The sequence below is a fragment of the Taudactylus pleione genome, unplaced genomic scaffold (assembly GCF_031769625.1).
Source record: "Taudactylus pleione unplaced genomic scaffold, aTauple2 ptg000309l, whole genome shotgun sequence".
Classification (NCBI taxonomy): Eukaryota; Metazoa; Chordata; class Amphibia; order Anura; family Myobatrachidae; genus Taudactylus; species Taudactylus pleione.
Window position 1 is genome coordinate 8,828,498 of NW_028284710.1, and position 20,614 is coordinate 8,849,111.

The 20,614-nt window shown below is 46.2% G+C and overlaps 1 protein-coding gene across 1 annotated transcript in view; it reads left to right on the plus strand.

Moving 5' to 3' along the window:
• LOC148511403 (sodium/hydrogen exchanger 3-like) overlaps positions 1-20,614 on the plus strand; it is a 184,073-nt gene that overhangs the window by 33,695 nt on the left and 129,764 nt on the right. The window contains exon 3 of the mRNA XM_088442279.1: positions 20,169-20,247. Within this exon, the coding sequence (XP_088298405.1) occupies positions 20,169-20,247 (79 nt within the window). The remainder of the gene's footprint in view (positions 1-20,168; positions 20,248-20,614) is intronic.

Consider the following 20,614-nt stretch of genomic DNA (forward strand, 5'->3'; position numbering starts at 1 on the left):
AAGATCTGCATCTCTCATCCACACGCATTACATGCTCCCATTCACGGTTACAGGTCTCTTTTTGGGCTGCATCCTCTCTATGGAATGCCTTACCATGCACAATAAGACTTTCCTCTAGTCTCTAATCCTTCAGGCATTTCCTGAAAACTCACCTCTTCAGGCAAGCTTATCAGTTTCCAGAACAACCCACATAACCTCTGGATGAATATGTGACTCCAGATTGATTATCTGAAAGTTAAGTCTTGTGATTGGCAGCAGCTTCCCCTCTAGGTCACAGGCCAAGTGAACTTGGTGAAAATGATTATTCAGCCCAAGTTCCTGTATGTATTGCACCATTCCCCAGTCTACAGTATCTACTTCTATTTTCTGTTATGTGACCCACTTCATTGGAGGATATAAGCTGGCCCATATTGCCTCTAAAACACTGTGCCGGGCTAGTCAGGAGTGGGGTTTGCCTTTGCCATATATGAGACTATATTATTTAGCTGTGCAGCTTGTTCACCTTTGTGACTAGGGTTCTGCTCCAGAGGTATGTGCATTGAGCTTTGTGGGAGTGTGCGGGTTTAACATCTGCCCCCTTACAATTCCTTGTGGCAAAGTTTGCTCTTGCCCACTGCCCCGCTGTCTTGATACAAGCACATAGAGTTTGGTTAGCAGCATCAAAGTTGCTGGAAGCATCCGGGTGTATCCCTGTTCTCCACTATGGGTCAATTCCGCCTTCCCTGAACTTCGCACTCTTGAGGGAAAATCCCACTGGTAGACCCATGAGGTGGATTCGGTGGGTGAACTATATTAGAATAGGGGCAATTCAATTGTTTTTTATTGCACGATATTTAATGGGTGCCCAATGTTGCAGTTCAATTGTTTTTGGTCACCCATTAATTATTGTGCTTGTTGCGCCCAGTTATACTTTGTTAAGCTGTGTAAAACAGCTAAACCTTTCTAAAGTCCTGGTTAGGATGCTCACATTTCTGCTCGCTTCCTCAGGAAGAGGTGAGCAGAAATGCCAGTGTCTATTCGCGCCCGATGGAGCAATAATTGAATTGCTCCATGGTGTGCCCAGCACAGACAGGCACCATCGCTCACAATTTAATCAACCCTATAAAGTCTGTTGGACCTCCGTTCTGCTCAGTGGGTTTGATCAGTTGTCTACTGACTCCTGTCCTAAGTGTGGAGACTCTGAGGCTGATTTCTGACACCTTCTCTGTTCTTGCCCTACTATCTCCACATTTAAATCCTTGGTTGTGGAATGTGTGGGTAGGACTGAGATTAAGATACTGTTATTTAACTCTCGTCTATGTATTTTAAGGAATAAGCCTGGCTTGCTCCCTAAATTCATCCCTGCAGCTTTATGTCAATAATCTGTGTGTCACGATCCAGTACAAGAATTCCTCAGTGGAGGACGGTGAGCCGAGGGGTTCGGGTGACTAGAGGAGTGACTAGACTAGGTCTTCTAGTTGCGGCCAAACCCAGGTTTGGCTAGACCTGCCCAGAGGTGTGGAGTCTAACTCACTTAGTGGTTTTCTCCAGTGACCCCTCCAATTGGGATTTGGTTTTCAGCTGCACATGAGCAGATCGCGGCCCTCTGGACAGGTACCTGGGAATGGCAGAAGACCGGAAACTATAATGAATGCAATATGACTAGAGGTGAATGGAATGAATGAACTCTGGAAATGGAACTGAATGCTATAACACAGGCAATGACTGGAAACAGTTAAGTATGCAGAAAAACACAGACATATACTGGAGATTGCAAAGGCAAGAGCAAAGAGGACTCAGGGAATATATGGGAATGCTAGAAATGATTGGAGCTGATTACCAGAGACAAGACACTGAGCAAAGAACACAGACATATACTGGAGATTGCACAGACAAGAGCAGAGTGGACTCAGGGAATATATGGAAATGCTGGAAATGATTGGAGCTGATTACCGGAGACAAGACACTGAGCAAAGAACACAGACATATACTGGAGATTGCACAGACAAGAGCAGAGACAAGACACAAAGAGAAGTCAGGCATACACTAGGAGAGTGCTAAATGCAAGTGCAGATTTGCACTGACAAGACACAGGGCAGATTGACACAGATATGTGCTGGGAGGTCCAACTGTGGGCTAATTAATACCAGCAGGTAATCTGACACCTCAGTGACACAAGGAAGCTGCAATACTAGCAGCACATATACAAAGACACACAGACATAGAAAACAAAACAGTCTGGATACTGGGAGAGAACTACTCTCAGACTAAGAATAGCTTGGAAGCTAATACTGGAAACCGGAGAACTGTGAATAGGCTGAAGTAACTCTCTGAAAGATTAGCACAGAGCAACGCTGGTATCACTGGAACAGAGAAGAAGAAGTTGAACAGCAACTTCCTGGAGTTCTGGAGGTGGATTTATACCCAGGGGTAGCAGATTACTGGAGCACAGCATCAGCTGACTGAAATCATGCTACCATAGGTTAGGAGTACTGTCACATGAGAGGAACTGTCATGGCGGTGCCCATGATGGTAACTCCGATCCCCAGCACACACAGGGACCATGGAAGCTTGCAAAAAGCACCTAAGGCAGAATACTCAGCCCCACATCCATCACTGCACCAGACGTCTGACCGCAAGGAAGTCAGGGGAAGCCGGCAAGGAGGTGAGAGAGGCTGATACTAGGCTGAACCCTGACAGTACCCCCTCCTTTTAGGGTGGGCACCGAACACCCATAAAGGCTCAACTGGAACTCCTCAGAAAGACACAAAAAATATATTTGAAAAACACAGGAAACTCGAAAATCTTGATTGAAGATACAATAAGAACTGGAAAATTTAGAAGAACAAGGTTCCCAATACCAGATGGATTCTGAGACTAATAATTGGAAGAAATAGTCAACTTGGTCCAAGAAAGGTTGGTCACCAGGAAGTCATCGATTCTTCTTCTTTTTCCGAGACTTTTTTGAACCACTTGAAGAAGAAGAAGACTTAAGTGTCTTTCATGGGAACTACCGAAATTGTTTTTTCATCGTACTCAGGATCATAGTCAGAATCTAAGTTATAATTCATCATCCTTATGCCTCTTTGAGTCCTATCCTTCTGGACAGGTTGTTTTTGTACTGGATCTTTTTGAGAAGGACTCAAAGAAATGCATCTGAGCTTAATAGCAGAGGGTGGTACCCCAGAACTTGAGACTTTGTTGAGATGAGTATCCTCGAGAGAACTGTAAGGATAAGTTGGACCAAATTCTTTAATGACTGCCGCAGTAAAGGCTACTAAATCTGACAGCATCGGATCCTTTGAATCATAAATAGGCTCAACCCAGTCCCAAGCTTTACCTCGGAAAGATGAAATTATAAATTTTACTACATTAGTAGGCTTGATTTCAGACCATGGAGAGGATTTCATAATAGCGATGAAATGATCCACCAAAGCATAATACTGCGTTATATCTCCATCAAAAAAAATGGACATAGAAACATCAGATGGATCCTGAGGTATACCTTTAAATGTAGTGGTAGCATCATCTTGTGAACCTCTTAACGGATTGGGCACTAAAACATTTGACTTTGACACAACACTAGAAGATTCTTCCTTGAGTAAAGAACCGGAGATCTTTCATTGGGATACAGATTTTGAAATCCCTTTTTGAGATGTAAAACTTGAGACTTTCCCCTGGACTATGACACTTGATACCCTCTGCCGGGGTACATAACTAGAAACCTCCTCTGGAGGTATAATGCTTGAACCCCCATCTTGGGGAGTAACACTTGGAAACCCTTGTTCTTGGGGTACAAGACTTGAGACCCCCTCCTGGGGTAAGACACTTGAACTCTTTTTCGGAAATGTAATACTCGAAATCCCCCATGGGGGATGGCACTAGGAATCCCATCCTGGGGTGAGACACTTGAAGTCCCCTCCAGGGGAATAACAACACGAACCCCATCTTGGGGCATTACACTGGGAACCCTGTCCTGGGGTAAAACACTTGAATTCCCCTCCTGGGGTATAACACTGGGAACCCCATCTTGGGATGAGGCACTTGAAATCCCCTCCTGGGGTATCACACTGGAAACCCGATCCTGGGGTGGAATACTTGAAATCCCTTTCTGGGGAAGAATTTTTAAGGCTCCCTCCTGGGGCGTAACACTAGGAACCCCCTCTTGGAGTATAGCATTAGAGGCCCCTCCTTGGGGTACGACACTTGAAACCCTCTCCTGGGGTATAGAGTCAGGAAACCCCTGTTGAGGTACTTGACTTGAGGCCCCTTCCTGGGAAACAAGATTTGAAACCTTCTTTTGGGGTGAGAGACTCAAGGCCCCCTCCGGGAGTACAGAACTTGACACTCCCTGTTGGAGTATGGGACCTAAAAACCCCTTCTGGGGAAGCTGACTTGGCTTTTCCTTTCGGGGTACGCAATATGAAACCCCCTTTTGAGATGCAAGAACACAGACTTCCTCCTGGGGTGAGTGGCTCAGAACTCCCTTTTGAGGTATGGAACTTGAGACCCTTTCTTGGGGAGTAACACTTGAAATTACGGCCCGCTCCTGGTGCATAACACTCGAAACGAAGGCCTCCCCTTGAGGCATGAAACTCGAAATGAAGGCCCTCTCCTGGGGTGTGAAACTCGAAACGATGGTCTCCTCTTGAGGCGTGTAACTCGAAATGAAGGCCCCCTCCTGGGGCATGAAACTCGAAACGAAGACCCCTCCCTGGGGTGTGAAACTTGAAATGAAAGTCCCCTCCTGGGGTACAATACTTGTAACCCCCTTCTGGGGTGAGAGATTTGAAACCCCCTCCTGGGGCGTGAAACTTGAAATGAAAGCCCCCTTCTGGGGCGTGAAACTTGAGACCACCTCTTGGGGTGCGAGACGTGAGACCCCCTCCTGGGGTGCAAGACTTGAGACCCCCTCCTGGGGTGCGAGACTTGGGGCCCCCTCCTGGGGTGCGAGACTTGGGGCCCCCTCCTGGGGTGCGAGACTTGGGGCCCCCTCCTGGGGTGCGAGACTTGGGGCCCCCTCCTGGGGTGCGAGACTTGGGACCCCCTGCTGGGGTGCGAGACTTGGGACCCCCTGCTGGGGTGCGAGACTTGGGACCTCCACTCGGGGTAAGGAAGTTGAGACCCCTCCTGGGGCTACTGACTGGAGTCCCGTATTGGGAAAAACAGAATCCGGACTGGGAGTCACACACTTGTCACCACTTCTCAGTGGGCGCAGAGTACAGTCCTTAAGAAAGTGATTGTCATAACCGCAATATAAACAGAGATGCAGTTCCCTGCGTCGCTGACGTTCAACCTCAGTAAGTTTAGGGCGCAGGAAACTTTGATGCTTTACTTTAGTTTGTTTGGAAAAGCTGTTAGTCAAGTCAGGAGTAGCACTAGAAAGCTTGGGAATAAATTGAAAAATTTCGGAACGGAGAGTTTGTAGTTCTAGAAGCCAGTAGAAACTCTTGAAAGGTTCAGGGTCACGCATATCAGAAAATTGGGGAACCAGAGGACACTTGAAAGGTTGACTAGCTTGCACAGAAAATTTTTCATCTGTAGGTGTAATTGAAACTTCAGAACAAAACTGGAGAATTCACTGGTGGAACTTGTGGTGTGTCTGGGGACAAAGCAGCTAGAACTGAATGAATAACCATCATTTGACTAGAGAGTTCTTGCAGCTGCTGTCTGATGGATTGCAAAGCTGTCTCCTGTGCAGTCACACGAAAGAGTAAATCCTGAAACCCTGCATCACCCTGGAACCCGACGGCTTGCATATTGGGCTGTTCAAACTGTCACGATCCAGTGCAAGAATTCCTCTGTGGAGGACGTTGAGCCGAGGGGTTCGGGTGACTAGGGGAGTGACTAGACTAGGTCTCCTAGTTGCTGCCAAACCCAGGTTTGGCTAGACCTGCCCAGAGGCGCGGAGTCTAACTCACTTGGTGGTTTTCTCCAGTGACCCCTCCAGTTGGGATTTGGTTTTCAGCTGCACCAAGTGAGCAGGTCGTGGCCCTCTGGACAGGTACCTGGGAATAGCAGAAGACCGGAAACTATAATGAATGCAATATGACTGGAGGTGAATGGAATGAATGAACTCTTGAAATGGAACTGAATGCTATAACACAGGCAATGACTGGAAACAGTTAAGTATGCAGAAAAACAGGCAGAATACTCAGCCCCACATCCATCACTGCACCAGACGTCTGACCGCAAGGAAGTCAGGGGAAGCCGGCAAGGAGGTGAGAGAGGCCGATACTAGGCTGAACCCTGACAGTACCCCCTCCTTTTAGGGTGGGCACCGAACACCCATAAAGGCTCAACTGGAACTCCTCAGAAAGACACAAAAAATATATTTGAAAAACACAGGAAACTCGAAAATCTTGATTGAAGATACAATAAGAACTGGAAAATTTAGAAGAACAAGGTTCCCAATACCAGATGGATTCTGAGACTAATAATTGGAAGAAATAGTCAACTTGGTCCAAGAAAGGTTGGTCACCAGGAAGTCATCGATTCTACTTCTTTTTCCGAGACTTTTTTGAACCAGTTGAAGAAGAAGAAGACTTAAGTGTCTTTCATGGGAACTACCGAAATTGTTTTTTCATCGTACTCAGGATCATAGTCAGAATCTAAGTTATAATTCATCATCCTTATGCCTCCTTGAGTCCTATCCTTCTGGACAGGTTGTTTTTGTACTGGATCTTTTTGAGAAGGACTCAAAGAAATGCATCTGAGCTTAATAGCAGAGGGTGGTACTCCAGAACTTGAGACTTTGTTGAGATGAGTATCCTCGAGAGAACTGTAAGGATAAGTTGGACCAAATTCTTTAATGACTGCCGCAGTAAAGGCTACTAAATCTGACAGCATCGGATCCTTTGAATCATAAATAGGCTCAACCCAGTCCCAAGCTTTACCTCGGAAAGATGAAATTATAAATTTTACTACATTAGTAGGCTTGATTTCAGACCATGGAGAGGATTTCATAATAGCGATGAAATGATCCACCAAAGCATAATACTGCGTTACATCTCCATCAAAAAAAATGGACATAGAAACATCAGATGGATCCTGAGGTATACCTTTAAATGTAGTGGTAGCATCATCTTGTGAACCTCTTAACGGATTGGGCACTAAAACATTTGACTTTGACACAACACTAGAAGATTCTTCCTTGAGTAAAGAACCGGAGATCTTTCCTTGGGATACAGATTTTGAAATCCCTTTTTGAGATGTAAAACTTGAGACTTTCCCCTGGACTATGACACTTGATACCCTCTGCCGGGGTACATAACTAGAAACCTCCTCTGGAGGTATAATGCTTGAACCCCCATCTTGGGGAGTAACACTTGGAAACCCTTGTTCTTGGGGTACAAGACTTGAGACCCCATCCTGGGGTAAGACACTTGAACTCTTTTTCGGAAATGTAATACTCGAAATCCCCCCATGGGGGATGGCACTAGGAATCCCATCCTGGGGTGAGACACTTGAAGTCCCCTCCAGGGGAATAACAACATGAACCCCATCTTGGGGCATTACACTGGGAACCCTGTCCTGGGGTAAAACACTTGAATTCCCCTCCTGGGGTATAACACTGGGAACCCCATCTTGGGATGAGGCACTTGAAATCCCCTCCTGGGGTATCACACTGGAAACCCCATCCTGGGGTGGAATTCTTTAAATTCCTTTCTGGGGAAGAATATTTAAGGCTCCCTCCTGGGGCATAACACTAGGAACCCCCTCTTGGAGTATAGCATTAGAGGCCCCTCCTTGGGGTACGACACTTGAAACCCTCTCCTGGGGTATAGAGTCAGGAAACCCCTGTTGAGGTACTTGACTTGAGGCCCCTTCCTGGGAAACAAGATTTGAAACCTTCTTTTGGGGTGAGAGACTCAAGGCCCCCTCCGGGAGTACAGAACTTGACACTCCCTGTTGGAGTATGGGACCTAAAAACCCCTTCTGGGGAAGCTGACTTGGCTTTTCCTTTCGGGGTACGCAATATGAAACCCCCTTTTGAGATGCAAGAACACAGACTTCCTCCTGGGGTGAGTGGCTCAGAACTCCCTTTTGAGGTATGGAACTTGAGACCCTTTCTTGGGGAGTAACACTTGAAATTGCGGCCCGCTCCTGGTGCATAACACTCGAAAAGAAGGCCTCCCCTTGAGGCATGAAACTCGAAATGAAGGCCCTCTCCTGGGGCGTGAAACTCGAAACGATGGTCTCCTCTTGAGGCGTGTAACTCGAAATGAAGGCCCCCTCCTGGGCATGAAACTCAAAACGAAGACCCCTCCCTGGGGCGTGAAACTTGAAATGAAAGTCCCCTCCTGGGGTACAATACTTGTAACCCCCTTCTGGGGTGAGAGATTTGAAACCCCCTCCTGGGGCGTGAAACTTGAAATGAAAGCCCCCTTCTGGGGCGTGAAACTTGAGACCCCCTCTTGGGGTGCGAGACTTGAGACCCCCTCCTGGGGTGCGAGACTTGAGACCCCCTCCTGGGGTGCGAGACTTGAGACCCCCTCCTGGGGTGCGAGACTTGGGGCCCCCTCCTGGGGTGCGAGACTTGGGACCCCCTGCTGGGGTACGAGACTTGGGACCCCCTGCTGGGGTACGAGACTTGGGACCCCCTGCTGGGGTACGAGACTTGGGACCTCCACTCGGGGTAAGAAAGTTGAGACCCCTCCTGGGGCTACTGACTGGAGTCCCATATTGGGAAAAACAGAATCCGGACTGGGACCGATGGAAATGGAATCCGGGCCGTGACCAGTAGAAATGGAATGAGTAGTGTCCCTGACTTTAGAAGGTTGAAATATCCTCCCAATATTTCTTAGACGAGGGTTGATGCATCTTGTAGCAGGGCCCCAATCAAAAACTTGAACTTTCTTTTGCTCAGTGGACATCACCTCCTTATCTGTAACTGAAGAAACGGGAATCACTGATGGATGATGGGGAGCACTGAAAGCGCAGACATTGGGAGTCACACACTTGTCACCACTTCTCAGTGGGCGCAGAGTACAGTCCTTAAGAAAGTGATTGTCATAACCGCAATATAAACAGAGATGCAGTTCCCTGCGTCGCTGACGTTCAACCTCAGTAAGTTTAGGGCACAGGAAACTTTGATGCTTTACTTTAGTTTGTTTGGAAAAGCTGTTAATCAAGTCAGGAGTAGCACTAGAAAGCTTGGGAATAAATTGAAAAATTTCGGGACAGAGAGTTTGTAGTTCTAGAAGCCAGTAGAAACTCTTGAAAGGTTCAGGGTCACGCATATCAGAAAATTGGGGAACCAGAGGACACTTGAAAGGTTGACTAGCTTGCACAGAAAATTTTTCATCTGTAGGTGTAATTGAACCTTCAGAACAAAACTGGAGAATTCACTGGTGGAACTTGTGGTGTGTCTGGGGACAAAGCAGCTAGAACTGAATGAATAACCATCATTTGACTAGAGAGTTCTTGCAGCTGCTGTCTGATGGATTGCAAAGCTGTCTCCTGTGCAGTCACACGAAAGAGTAAATCCTGAAACCCTGCATCACCCTGGAACCCGACGGCTTGCATATTGGGCTGTTCAAACTGTCACGATCCAGTGCAAGAATTCCTCTGTGGGGGTTCGGGTGACTAGGGGAGTGACTAGACTAGGTCTCCTAGTTGCTGCCAAACCCAGGTTTGGCTAGACCTGCCCAGAGGCGCGGAGTCTAACTCACTTGGTGGTTTTCTCCAGTGACCCCTCCAATTGGGATTTGGTTTTCAGCTGCACCAAGTGAGCAGGCCGTGGCCCTCTGGACAGGTACCTGGGAATAGCAGAAGACCGGAAACTATAATGAATGCAATATGACTGGAGGTGAATGGAATGAATGAACTCTTGAAATGGAACTGAATGCTATAACACAGGCAATGACTGGAAACAGTTAAGTATGCAGAAAAACACAGACATATACTGGGGATTGCAAAGGCAAGAGCAGAGAGGACTCAGGGAATATATGGGAATGCTAGAAATGATTGGAGCTGATTACCAGAGACAAGACGCTGAGCAAAGAACACAGACATATACTGGAGATTGCACAGACGAGAGCAGAGTGGACTCAGGGAATATATAGAAATGCTGGAAATGATTGGAGCTGATTACCGGAGACAAGACACTGAGCAAAGAACACAGACATATACTGGAGATTGCACAGACAAGAGCAGAGACAAGACACAAAGAGAAGTCAGGCATACACTAGGAGAGTGCTAAATGCAAGTGCAGATTTGCACAGACAAGACACAGGGGAGATTGACACAGATATGTGCTAGGAGGTCCAACTGTGGGCTAATTAATACCAGCAGGTAATCTGACACCTCAGTGACACATGGAAGCTGCAATACTAGCAGCACATATACAAAGACAGACAGACATAGAAAACAAAACAGTCTGGATACTGGGAGAGAACTACTCTCAGACTAAGAATAGCTTGGAAGCTAATACTGGAAACTGGAGAACTGTGAACAGGCTGAAGTAACTCTCTGAAAGATTAGCACAGAGCAACGCTGGTATCACTGGAACAGAGAAGAAGAAGTTGAACAGCAACTTCCTGGAGTTCTGGAGGCAGATTTATACCCAGGGGTAGCAGATTACTGGAGCACAGCATCAGCTGACTGAAATCATGCTACCATAGGTTAGGAGTACTGTCACATGAGAGGAACTGTCATGGCGGCGCCCATGATGGAAACTCCGATCCCCAGCACACACAGCCGACCATGGAAGCTTGCAAAAAGCACCTAAGGCAGAATATTGTATGTGGCCCATACAATTTCTGGACATTTTTGTCATTTAGCACCACATGTAAATGATTGAAGCAGCAGCTGCAAGAACAGTTCAATTTGTAATTCCACCAATTCCAGGTGGAATTCCACCCTTTATATGCTTCAGCAACTGGAGGAACAGGTAAAAGTCATTCAAGCATGCACTCCAAGCCAGGACATAGGGAGAGGAAGGGGAATGTACCTAACTCAAGAACAGTGGAGAATACTCTCCATTTTATGCAAGATGCTGAAACCATGTGAAATAGTAACCAATGAATTGAGTTCAGATACAGCCAGCCTGAGTCAGGTGATTCCATTAGTTAAACTACTGGAAAAGCAGCTAAAAAAAACTTAGAGAGGAGATGAAATTAAGTGATTCTGTTAAGTATGTTGGAATTGTAGATCAAGTTCTTCCCTTCACCAGGACCAAAGAGTTTCCAACATCTTGCAATTGGATCACTACATTTTGACAACCTTGATAATCCCTGGTTTAAGTCATGAGTAATGACTTTCTTTCCAGCTGATGCTGATCTTAGGAGGTGCAAAGAGGTCATTGCAAGCAAGTTGCCAACTCAAGTGACACATAACACAACAACACCTCCAGCTTCAATTTCTCCTGCAAATGCTGCTGCCAGAAAAAACATACCTTTCCCATCAGACCCACTGGTGATGATGATGAGTCAACTCTGCACAGCAGAGTGAAACACCATTATGACATCTGGTCATGCATAAAAGAATTGCCCAAAATTATTGTTCCTCTACTGTGACTAAATCTGATACAGTAAGCATCAATAGAATGCGGGAGGATTATTTTAATGACAATGTACAAATTAGCATGTTTCACAGTGCCTTTGAATACTGGGAAGAAAAATGGCAATTTGGAGCCCCTTGTACAAACTAGCTTTGCTTTATTTAAGATGCCCACTCTCCAGTGTGTACTCAGAAAGAGTGTTTAGCACAGCCAGAAACCTTGTGAGCAGTCAGCATAGGATTCCTAAAAATGTGGAAAAACTGATATTCAGAAAAAATGAATGAAGAAGACCTTTGCTGCCAATTACAGCAAAGTATAGAAACATCTGTAATGGTGGATTTCAGTGGCGATGAGCTAATATTGTGTGATGTTGATGATATGAGGGTAAGTATGAGGATGATAATGACAATTTACAACTGATGATTAATAACACTGTTATCTGTCTTAACCCCAAACAAAACAACCACTTTAACCATCAAAGGGGCAGTCTCTGTCGCTGAAGTGCTTGGTTTGTTGAACTGTGCATGTTACTATTTATATACAATTTTAGGGTAGGTGGGAGGGCCCCAAGGACAATTCTATCGTGAACCAATTTTCATTATGGGCCTTGCCAAGATTGTGTGTGTTTGACAGGCAGAGTACTGTATATTATAATACTTTAATGAAGTGTTCATTTTCTTTTGTATCTTGCAATGTCATCCATCACAAGCATCCCAAGCTTCCTAGGTGTATAGGTCCAGTCTTCTGCAGCTTCTCAGCAGATACCATCTAGTATCATCAAATCATATAATTAATAATTCAATTTGACTAGGCTTTAGCTCTTTGTGGGTCTATAAGGAACAACTGTTTGTAATTAGCTTAGTCTAGCAGAAAAAAAGATCTTGTCCCAAATGTTCAATTCTCCTTTTGCAGATACATTGTATACTTTTTGGTTTATAGTGAATTAAATTCAACACGTATGTTTAATGCTTATATTAGTAAGCCTGTATTTTTGTGTGTCAGGATGTGGCCTGGGATCGGTCGCTACTCACCTCCGTGCCAGCGTTGTTGGGCTTAGGTGTTCAGTCACTGGGAGTTGAGGTGAGTAGTGACTGAGTATTCTCCCCAGGGTCTGCTAGGGCTTCTGTGCATGCGTGCTGGTTCCCAGGGTGGTGGGCATGGGTGCAGCCATGCTGATCCATATCAACTAACTAGTATCTCCCAATGGTGGTCCTGTGATCACTCAGCTGATCCTCTGATCCAATGACCAGCTATCCAGGGGTATTTAAGAGTAACTCCAGGAACAGGAAACTGCTGTTCAACTTCACTGTTCCATTGACTGTGATACTCACCAGTGTTTCTCTGTGTTAATTCTTCAGTGTGTTGCTTCAGCCTTCTCACTGTTCTCCAGTGTTATTTGTATTAGCTTCCATGTTAATTATCAGCGTGTTACTTAAGCTCTCTCACAGAACTCCAGTGTTTCATGTAGCAGCTCCTGTATTGTTATTATTGTGCTGTTTGGTTCCCCAGCTGCCTCCCTGTGTTACTGTGGTGTCAGCTTTCATGCTATTTACTAGTTAGCTTTCAGCTGGATCTCTAGCAATTCCCAGTACATGCCTGTATCCACATTTCTCTGTTCAAGTCAGCAGCTGAATCTCTAGCAATTCCCAGTACATGCTGATCTCCTGTGTTCAAGTATTCAGTCCATACGCTGACCTCCTGTGTTCAAGTATTCAGTTCATATGCTGACCTCCTGTGTTCAAGTATTCAGTTCATATGTTGATATCCTATGTTCAAGTATTCAGTTCATATGCTGACCTCCTGTATTCAAGTATTCAGTTCATATGCTGACCTCCTCTGTTCAAGTATTCAGTTCATACGCTGACCTCCTGTATTCAAGTATTCAGTACATATGTTGATCTCCTGTATTCAAGTATTCAGGTGCTCATTCAGACCTGCTCACAAGATGCAGCCGCTCGCTGGCAAAAAGGGGCTGGATATTTAAATTAAATGCTCGCATTGCGTGGCGTAAGGATGCCCTCTATGTCTTAGCGAGCTATGGCACTGAGTGCTCGCAAGTGTATAAAGACACCTCCTTTCCTCTCGCAACACATGTCATCTCCTGGAATTGTTTGATTCATCTGTAACATCGAGAGCCATCAGAGCTGCTCACAGCCCTTGGGGTGGCTTTCCCCGCCGCAAGCACTGCGATCAGTGCTGGGTGCAATACATTCAGGTGATATGTACAATGACGCTACTTTGCTAATTATGCACGCCCATTAAACGGCATTTTAGTGGCCTGACACGCCTGTGTCCGCAACACCACTTCCCCATTCACAAGCACCTTCCCCTGTTACCACCCACAGTTGGCACTATCTGTCACTCAAAGTAGCGGCCAGGCTGTGTGCTATGAGTGCATTACCTATCGCTAAGACTGGCTTGCACATGCACACTGAATTAGACACATGCACACTGAGCAACAATTGCCCAGCAGCGAGCGATCGCACCTTAGCAACCGGGTCTGAGTCAGGTCCTCAGTTCATACGTTGATCTCCTGTGTTCAAGTATTCATTTAATTTACTGACCTCCTGTGTTCAAGTATTCATTTCATACACTGATCTCCTGTGTTCAATTATTCAGTTCATACGCTGATCTCCTGTGTTCAAGTATTCAGTTCTGATGCTCGTCTCTAGTGTTATACCTTTTTAGTTTCCATGCTGGTTTCCTGTGAATTAACTCTCGTAAATAAAGTTACTGGTCTTCCTGCCACTCCCAGGTACCTGTCCAGAGGGTCGCGACCTGCTCCTTTGGTGCAGCAAAACCCATATCCCAATTGGAGGGGTCATTGGTAAAGACCACCAAATGAGTTAGACTCTGCACCTCTGGGCAGGTCTAGCTAAACCTGGGTTTGGTCATAATAGGGAGACCTAGTCACTCACCTTGTTGTTCCCTAACCCCCTGGCTTTTGTCCTCACCTAAGGAACTTCCCATATGGATCGTGACAGTGTGTTAGTACCAAATAAAACTTAAGATATTTAAAATGTGCTTATTAATGTTGTCCAAATTAGTAAACACTAGGAGAGTATTAGTATCTAGTACAGGCATGCATATAATATACTCAATCAATCCCTGTTTTTTAATCCTAGACCATATGTTCTCCTTTTGATTTTAAATTCAGGTCCTCTGTAGTCAGCATCACTTTACTGCACTTCCATATGCTCAACAGAGCTAGTATGTATAGTAATCCAGTTTACCTGGCTTCCACTAATACTACAACCTCCATTTACCTGTGCTGGCCTCAGACCTCTGATCAAGTTCTTGATTAATGAAAATATTGTATAGCATCAAATAGTTTATATTAAACTGCCATCATGTCTGTCACTGCAGTAACACATACCCATTTTCCACCAAAAACTAGGGTCCAACCTGGGTTTTCGGACATGGTTCCAACTCAGGTCAGACCCCGTTTACACTGTACCTTCAACCTTGGTTATTCCCAGGTCAGCACCATTCACACTGAACCTGGGTATGCCCTGCTAAACTTGTGAGGTCATAAAAAGTGGGAGGTGACTACTCCACAGCTACCAATCAGCTCATTGTAGACATGACCCAGGTCAGATTGGGTTGCCTGTTTACACTGCACAATTACCCAGGTCCATCCTGGGTCTGACCCTGATAGCTACAGTACATGGTTGGAATCCCAGGTCACTTGACCGAGTTATTTTTCAGGGAACTTTTTCCACTGAGTCACGACCCGGGTAGACCTGGCATATGCTGGTCTACCCGGCGTATGAGGTGTAATGCCATAGCCCAGAGACCCTATTACCAGGTCTCCAGGGCCAAAGCATTATCACCCAGGTTATTGCAGCAGTGGAAAAGGGTTATTAATTTCCTAGATATGCTATATTCTTTTTTAAACTGCAATGTGTGTGTGCTGCTGCTCTGTCACTTAGTTTAGCCAGTCAGCTCGTTGCAGCCTTTGGCCAATATGGGTGAAGACAGTATTGTGAACTGTAAAGTGGTTAAAATTGACTGGAAATTACTGAAAAATAATGTTATTGAGGTTAATAATACTGTAGAAACAAAAACAGGCCCACATTACATGATTTATCCTGATCTAAAACCCTTGAGGATGGTTTTGGTCAAAATCAAAACATAGGGTCTGTGCACAACTCTAATTATTATTAGGGGTAAATTTACTAACAATTGAGATTGGTCGAGATGTCAGTCTCGGGAGATTTAAGGGTTGATTTTCATCTCACAAATTTACTAAAGGTAAAGTCGGGTGAGATAGAGAGAGATTTCTCTCTTTTCACTCGTAAAACTTGGGGGAGATAGCTAACTCAAATCAACTCACCATCGGGCAAATCGGAAGTACTTTTCACCTACAAGATACATCTCTCAAATTTACCAAGAATCAGGATGACAAGCTCGGGTGAGATGACAGCAAACTTTCTGCCAAATTGAAGTTTTAAACACTCACCTCCAGAGCTGCGAGTTTGCCAGAAACATACACATATCAGTGTGACTTGTGTATATTTCTGCCTATAAATAGTTAAATTAGGGTTCATTTTACTTAAATAATGATGTAGGGTCCCCCCCCCCCGAAAAGGCTAACCAGCCCCGGACTTGTCAGCCTGTTCTGGTACCTAAAATTATGAGGAACAAAATGAGTAGGGCTCCACCGTAATTTAGGTACCAGCACTAGGCTGCAGGGCCAGTCCTGGTTTTAAATATAGGGGGGAAAATTTGTGTAGGGATCCCCCTATATTTAAAACCAGCACCGGACCCAAAATGACTGGGGTGTAATGCCACAGCTGAGACCCTATTACCAGGTCTCCAGGGCCAAAGCATTATCACCTCAAGCCCCTAAGGCCAAGCTGGGGATCTCAGGGGAGGTGGGGACCCCCTAAAAAAGGGGTCCCCCTCCTCCAAAACCCCAGGCTTGATCTGAAGCCTGGGGCTCTTCCCCGCACCCCTGGGCTGTGGGTACGAGGGTCAGGGGTATATCTTGGGATCCAAGTGCCCCTGGCAATGTAATGTACTGGTGCCCCCCTATCCCCCTTATGCAGTGCCCCAAGTAGTAATCCCCCAGTAATAATCCCCTCTATGCTGCATTGCCCCAGTAGTAGCCCCCTATACAGTGCCTGCAGTAGTAAATCCCCCCTATACTGCATTGCCCCCAGTAGTAGCCCCCCTATACAGTGCCCCCAGTAGTAATCCCCCCCTATGCTGCATTGTCCCCAGTAGTAGTCCCCCCTATACAGTGCCAACAGTAGTAGACCCCAGTAGTAGTCCCCCCTATACAGTGCCAACAGTAGTAGACCCCAGTAGTAGTCCCTCCTATACAGTGCCCACAGTAATTGTACCCAGTAGTAGTCCCCCCTATACAGTGCCCCCAGTAATAGTACCCAGTAGTAGTCCTCCCTACACAGTGCCCCAGTAGTAGTCCCCCCTATACATTGCCCCCAGTAGTAGCCCCCCTAAACAGTGCCCCCAGTAGTAGTCCCCTATACAGTGCCCCCAGTAGTGGCCACCCCTATACAGTGCTCCCAGTAGTGGCCAACCCCATAAATTGCCCCCAGTAGTGGCCACCCCCCATAAATTGCCAGTAGTGGCCACCCCAATACAGTAGCCACCCCCCATAAATTGCCCCAGTAGCGGACACCCCTTATTTCAGTGCCCCCCCCTGTAGTGCCAGGTGTGCAAACCTACACACACACACAAAGAACAAAAAAAAATTCAACTTACCTGGTCCCCGCTCCTGACGTGACCGCCGCTGTCTGAGTCCCTGCCCGATCTTCTCCTGCATGGGAGAGACGTCATGACATATGACGTCTCTCCTGTCACATACTGCGGGGGGAGCTGGAACACGGAGCTCATGAGTGAGCTCCAGCCGACTCCCTCCACGGACGACGTAGCAGCTAATGAGAGTCTGTATGACTCTCATTAGCTAGCTGCTATTACAAACACACAGCCACCGCTGGCGGCTGTCTGTTTGTAAACTGTGTAGGGCAGACCGCTCTCACTGCGGTCTGTCCTACACTTGTGGGGCCGAGGGACTTGTCCACCCCTTGGCTATTGGTGGCACTGCTGGGCGGCGCCCCCGCTTTGGTCGGCGCCCCTGGCGAGTGCCATCCTGGCCAATGGGTAGATATGCCCCTGACGAGGGTAATAAAGTGTGGAACTACAGATGCCAGCATGCCTGCCCTTTGGCACTTGTGAAACTACAAGTGCCAGCAGGCAGCCAGCACCCATACCCCCACTGTAAAATAGTTAAATAAAAGCAATACACACACACCATATTTAGTACAAGTTTATTACACACATACCTCACTCATACATACTTACCTTCTACCAGATGTTTCTGTCCCCTTGTCCCCGTAGAACCCAATGGGTGTACCTGCAACAAAGATCCTATACTCACCTCCTTCCTCACGCTGGTCTCCATAGAATCCAGGGGGTATTTGCAAAACAATAACATGCTTACCCGAAACCAAACAGACTAGAATTGGTATGTGTCTTGTCACATAAACCAACACTATGCGAATGCCACCTGATGGGACGTCACAGGATTTCCCACGGCCCGCCAGCCAATCAGAGGCCACTTCACATACAGAAGTCTCTCATTGGCTGGAACCCACATGTACCCCAGCCAATGAGAGGCCGCTTTTTGTGAATCAGTCTCTGATTGGCTGGCGGGCCGTGGGAAACCCTGTGACGTCAGCTGGCATTCGCGTAGTATTGGTATATGCGACAAGACACATACCAAGTCCAATACTAGTCCGTTTGGTTTCGGATAAGCATGTTACTGTTTTGCAAAGACCCCCCTGGATTCTACGGAGACCAGCGTGAGGATCAGGGGAATTGGTATGAAATACCGTCGGCCGCATGGCCGGCGATTCGATTCCTGCCAGCGGCAGCCCGACAGAAGCAGAGTGCGACGCAGTGGAAGCCCGACAGCGCTGGAAATCCCGATCGTGGATAGGTAAGTATCCACTAACCTAACCCCCCCTAACCCTCCTTACTGGTGCCTAACCCTAACTTCCCCCCAAGTGCCTAACCCTAACCACCCCCTTCCCCGCTGCCTAAACCTAAGTCCCCCGGGGGGGTGCCTAACCCTAAGTCCCCCCCGTGGGGTGCCTAACCCTAACCCTCCCTCCCCCTAGCCTAACCCTAACCCTCCCGGGGGGGTGCCTAACCCTAAGTCCCCCCCGGGAGCCCTAAACCTAACCCTTCCCCCCCGCGGCTGTCCGCTCGCGGCGCCCGGCATCACTACGATCGTGATGCCGGGCGCCGGTCTCACGGCATCGGGGAAATGCGGGCATCTACATCTAGACGCCCGGCATTTCACCCTTGCCGGGATAAGACAGTCGGGAAGCCGGCTGCCGGTATTTAGGTAGTCGGCTTCCCGATTGCCTCCCGGATCAGGTGTGTATAAGAACTTTGTTGCAGGTCCTCCCATTGGATTTAACAAGGACAAGGGGACAGAAACATCCGGTAGAAGATAAGTATGTATGAATGAGATAGGTGTATGTAATAAACTTGGATTATATACGAGTGTGTGTCTACTGTCTTTATTTAATTATTTATTTTACAGTGGGGGTACGGGTGCCGGCCGCCTGCTGGCACTTGTAGTTCCACAAGTGCCAAAGGGCAGGCATGCTGGCACCTGTAGTTCCACTGTAAAATACAATAGTTTAATACTAATTAACACTTTATTACTAACGTACCCACTGTTCCAGGGGTGCGGGGAAGAGCCCCGGGCTTCAGACCAAACCTGGGGTTCAGGAGAGCGGGGACCCCTTTTTTGAAGGGTCCCCACCTCTGCTGAGATCCCTGGCTTGGCCTGAGCAGCTTGGGGTGATAATGCTTTGGCCCTGGAGGTAAATAGGTCTCTGGACTGTGGCATTACACCCCGGCCAATTTGGGACCGGTGCTGGTTTTAAATATAGGGGGACCCCTATGCAATTTTTTTCCCCTGTATTTAAAACCAGGACTGGCCCTGAAGTTTGGTCCTGGTACCTAAATTATGGTGGAACCCTATTCATTTTGTTCCCTGTAATTTTAGGTACTAGGACAGGCTGACAAGTTCGGAGCTGGTTATGCTTTTGGGGGGGGCACATCATTCTTTTTAATAATATAACACATTTTTAACAGGACTAACACACAAGCAGCCTGCACATGTCTCACTGATATGTGCAGGCTGCTAGCTCGGGAGAGTTAGGCAGAGAGAAAACACTGCAATCCTAGGTGAGTAATCTCCTGCAAAACGAGATACTCGGGAGAGATATCTCGTTATGCTTCACCATCGGCCAACTCAATTTGGCTCAAATTGCCTGTAAATTTGAGAGATAAAAAGTGATTAAATCACACAAGTTTTGGCTAGTTCCAGTGAGATTAATCTCATTGAAAATCAGGACCATCTCGAATCTTAGTAAATTTACCCCTTAGTGTCAACCTACATTGGATTTCCAAATTCACCAAATTTGTGTTTTAATGTTAGTAAAATGCATCTTCATAATTCTGGTAATTATATCAATGAAAAATTTTATTATATAAAGCATGAATGTATTTGCTGTTGGTACATTGTAAGCAAAAGTCAAGAGCTATTATGAGCTGTCACTAATATCTGTATAATGGTAATTCATTGCAGAAAATCATAACACATTTAGATTACTAATATGAACTCTATACTTTATTTTAGGTATTGTACAATGTATTTGACTCTTTTGTTGCCATTGGAGGTGATAATGTGACAGGTGTGGATTGTGTCAAAGGCGTTGGTATGTACATTGTCCTATAAAAAATAAACATAGTTATATTCTCTTATGTTGCATCTTTTTCATCTCAATTACAAATAGCCTGCCTAGGATTCTGAGCAAGGCCACATCTTCTTATAAAGTGCTGATAAAAATTATGTCATCACATTAATGTCAGTTGCTATGAACTGTGACCCATTCAATTGTTAATGTCATTCCCAGAGAGTAACAGCATAAGAGACATCAACAGTTTCCTATAGATCCTACAGTATGTAGGCCATTAGGTGGCATGCACATTGAAGTTGTGATTATGTTGTCTAATACGGTAGATTCATGGGGATATTTAGGAATAATAAATAAGGAATATATTTTAAGATTCTTTTATCATCGA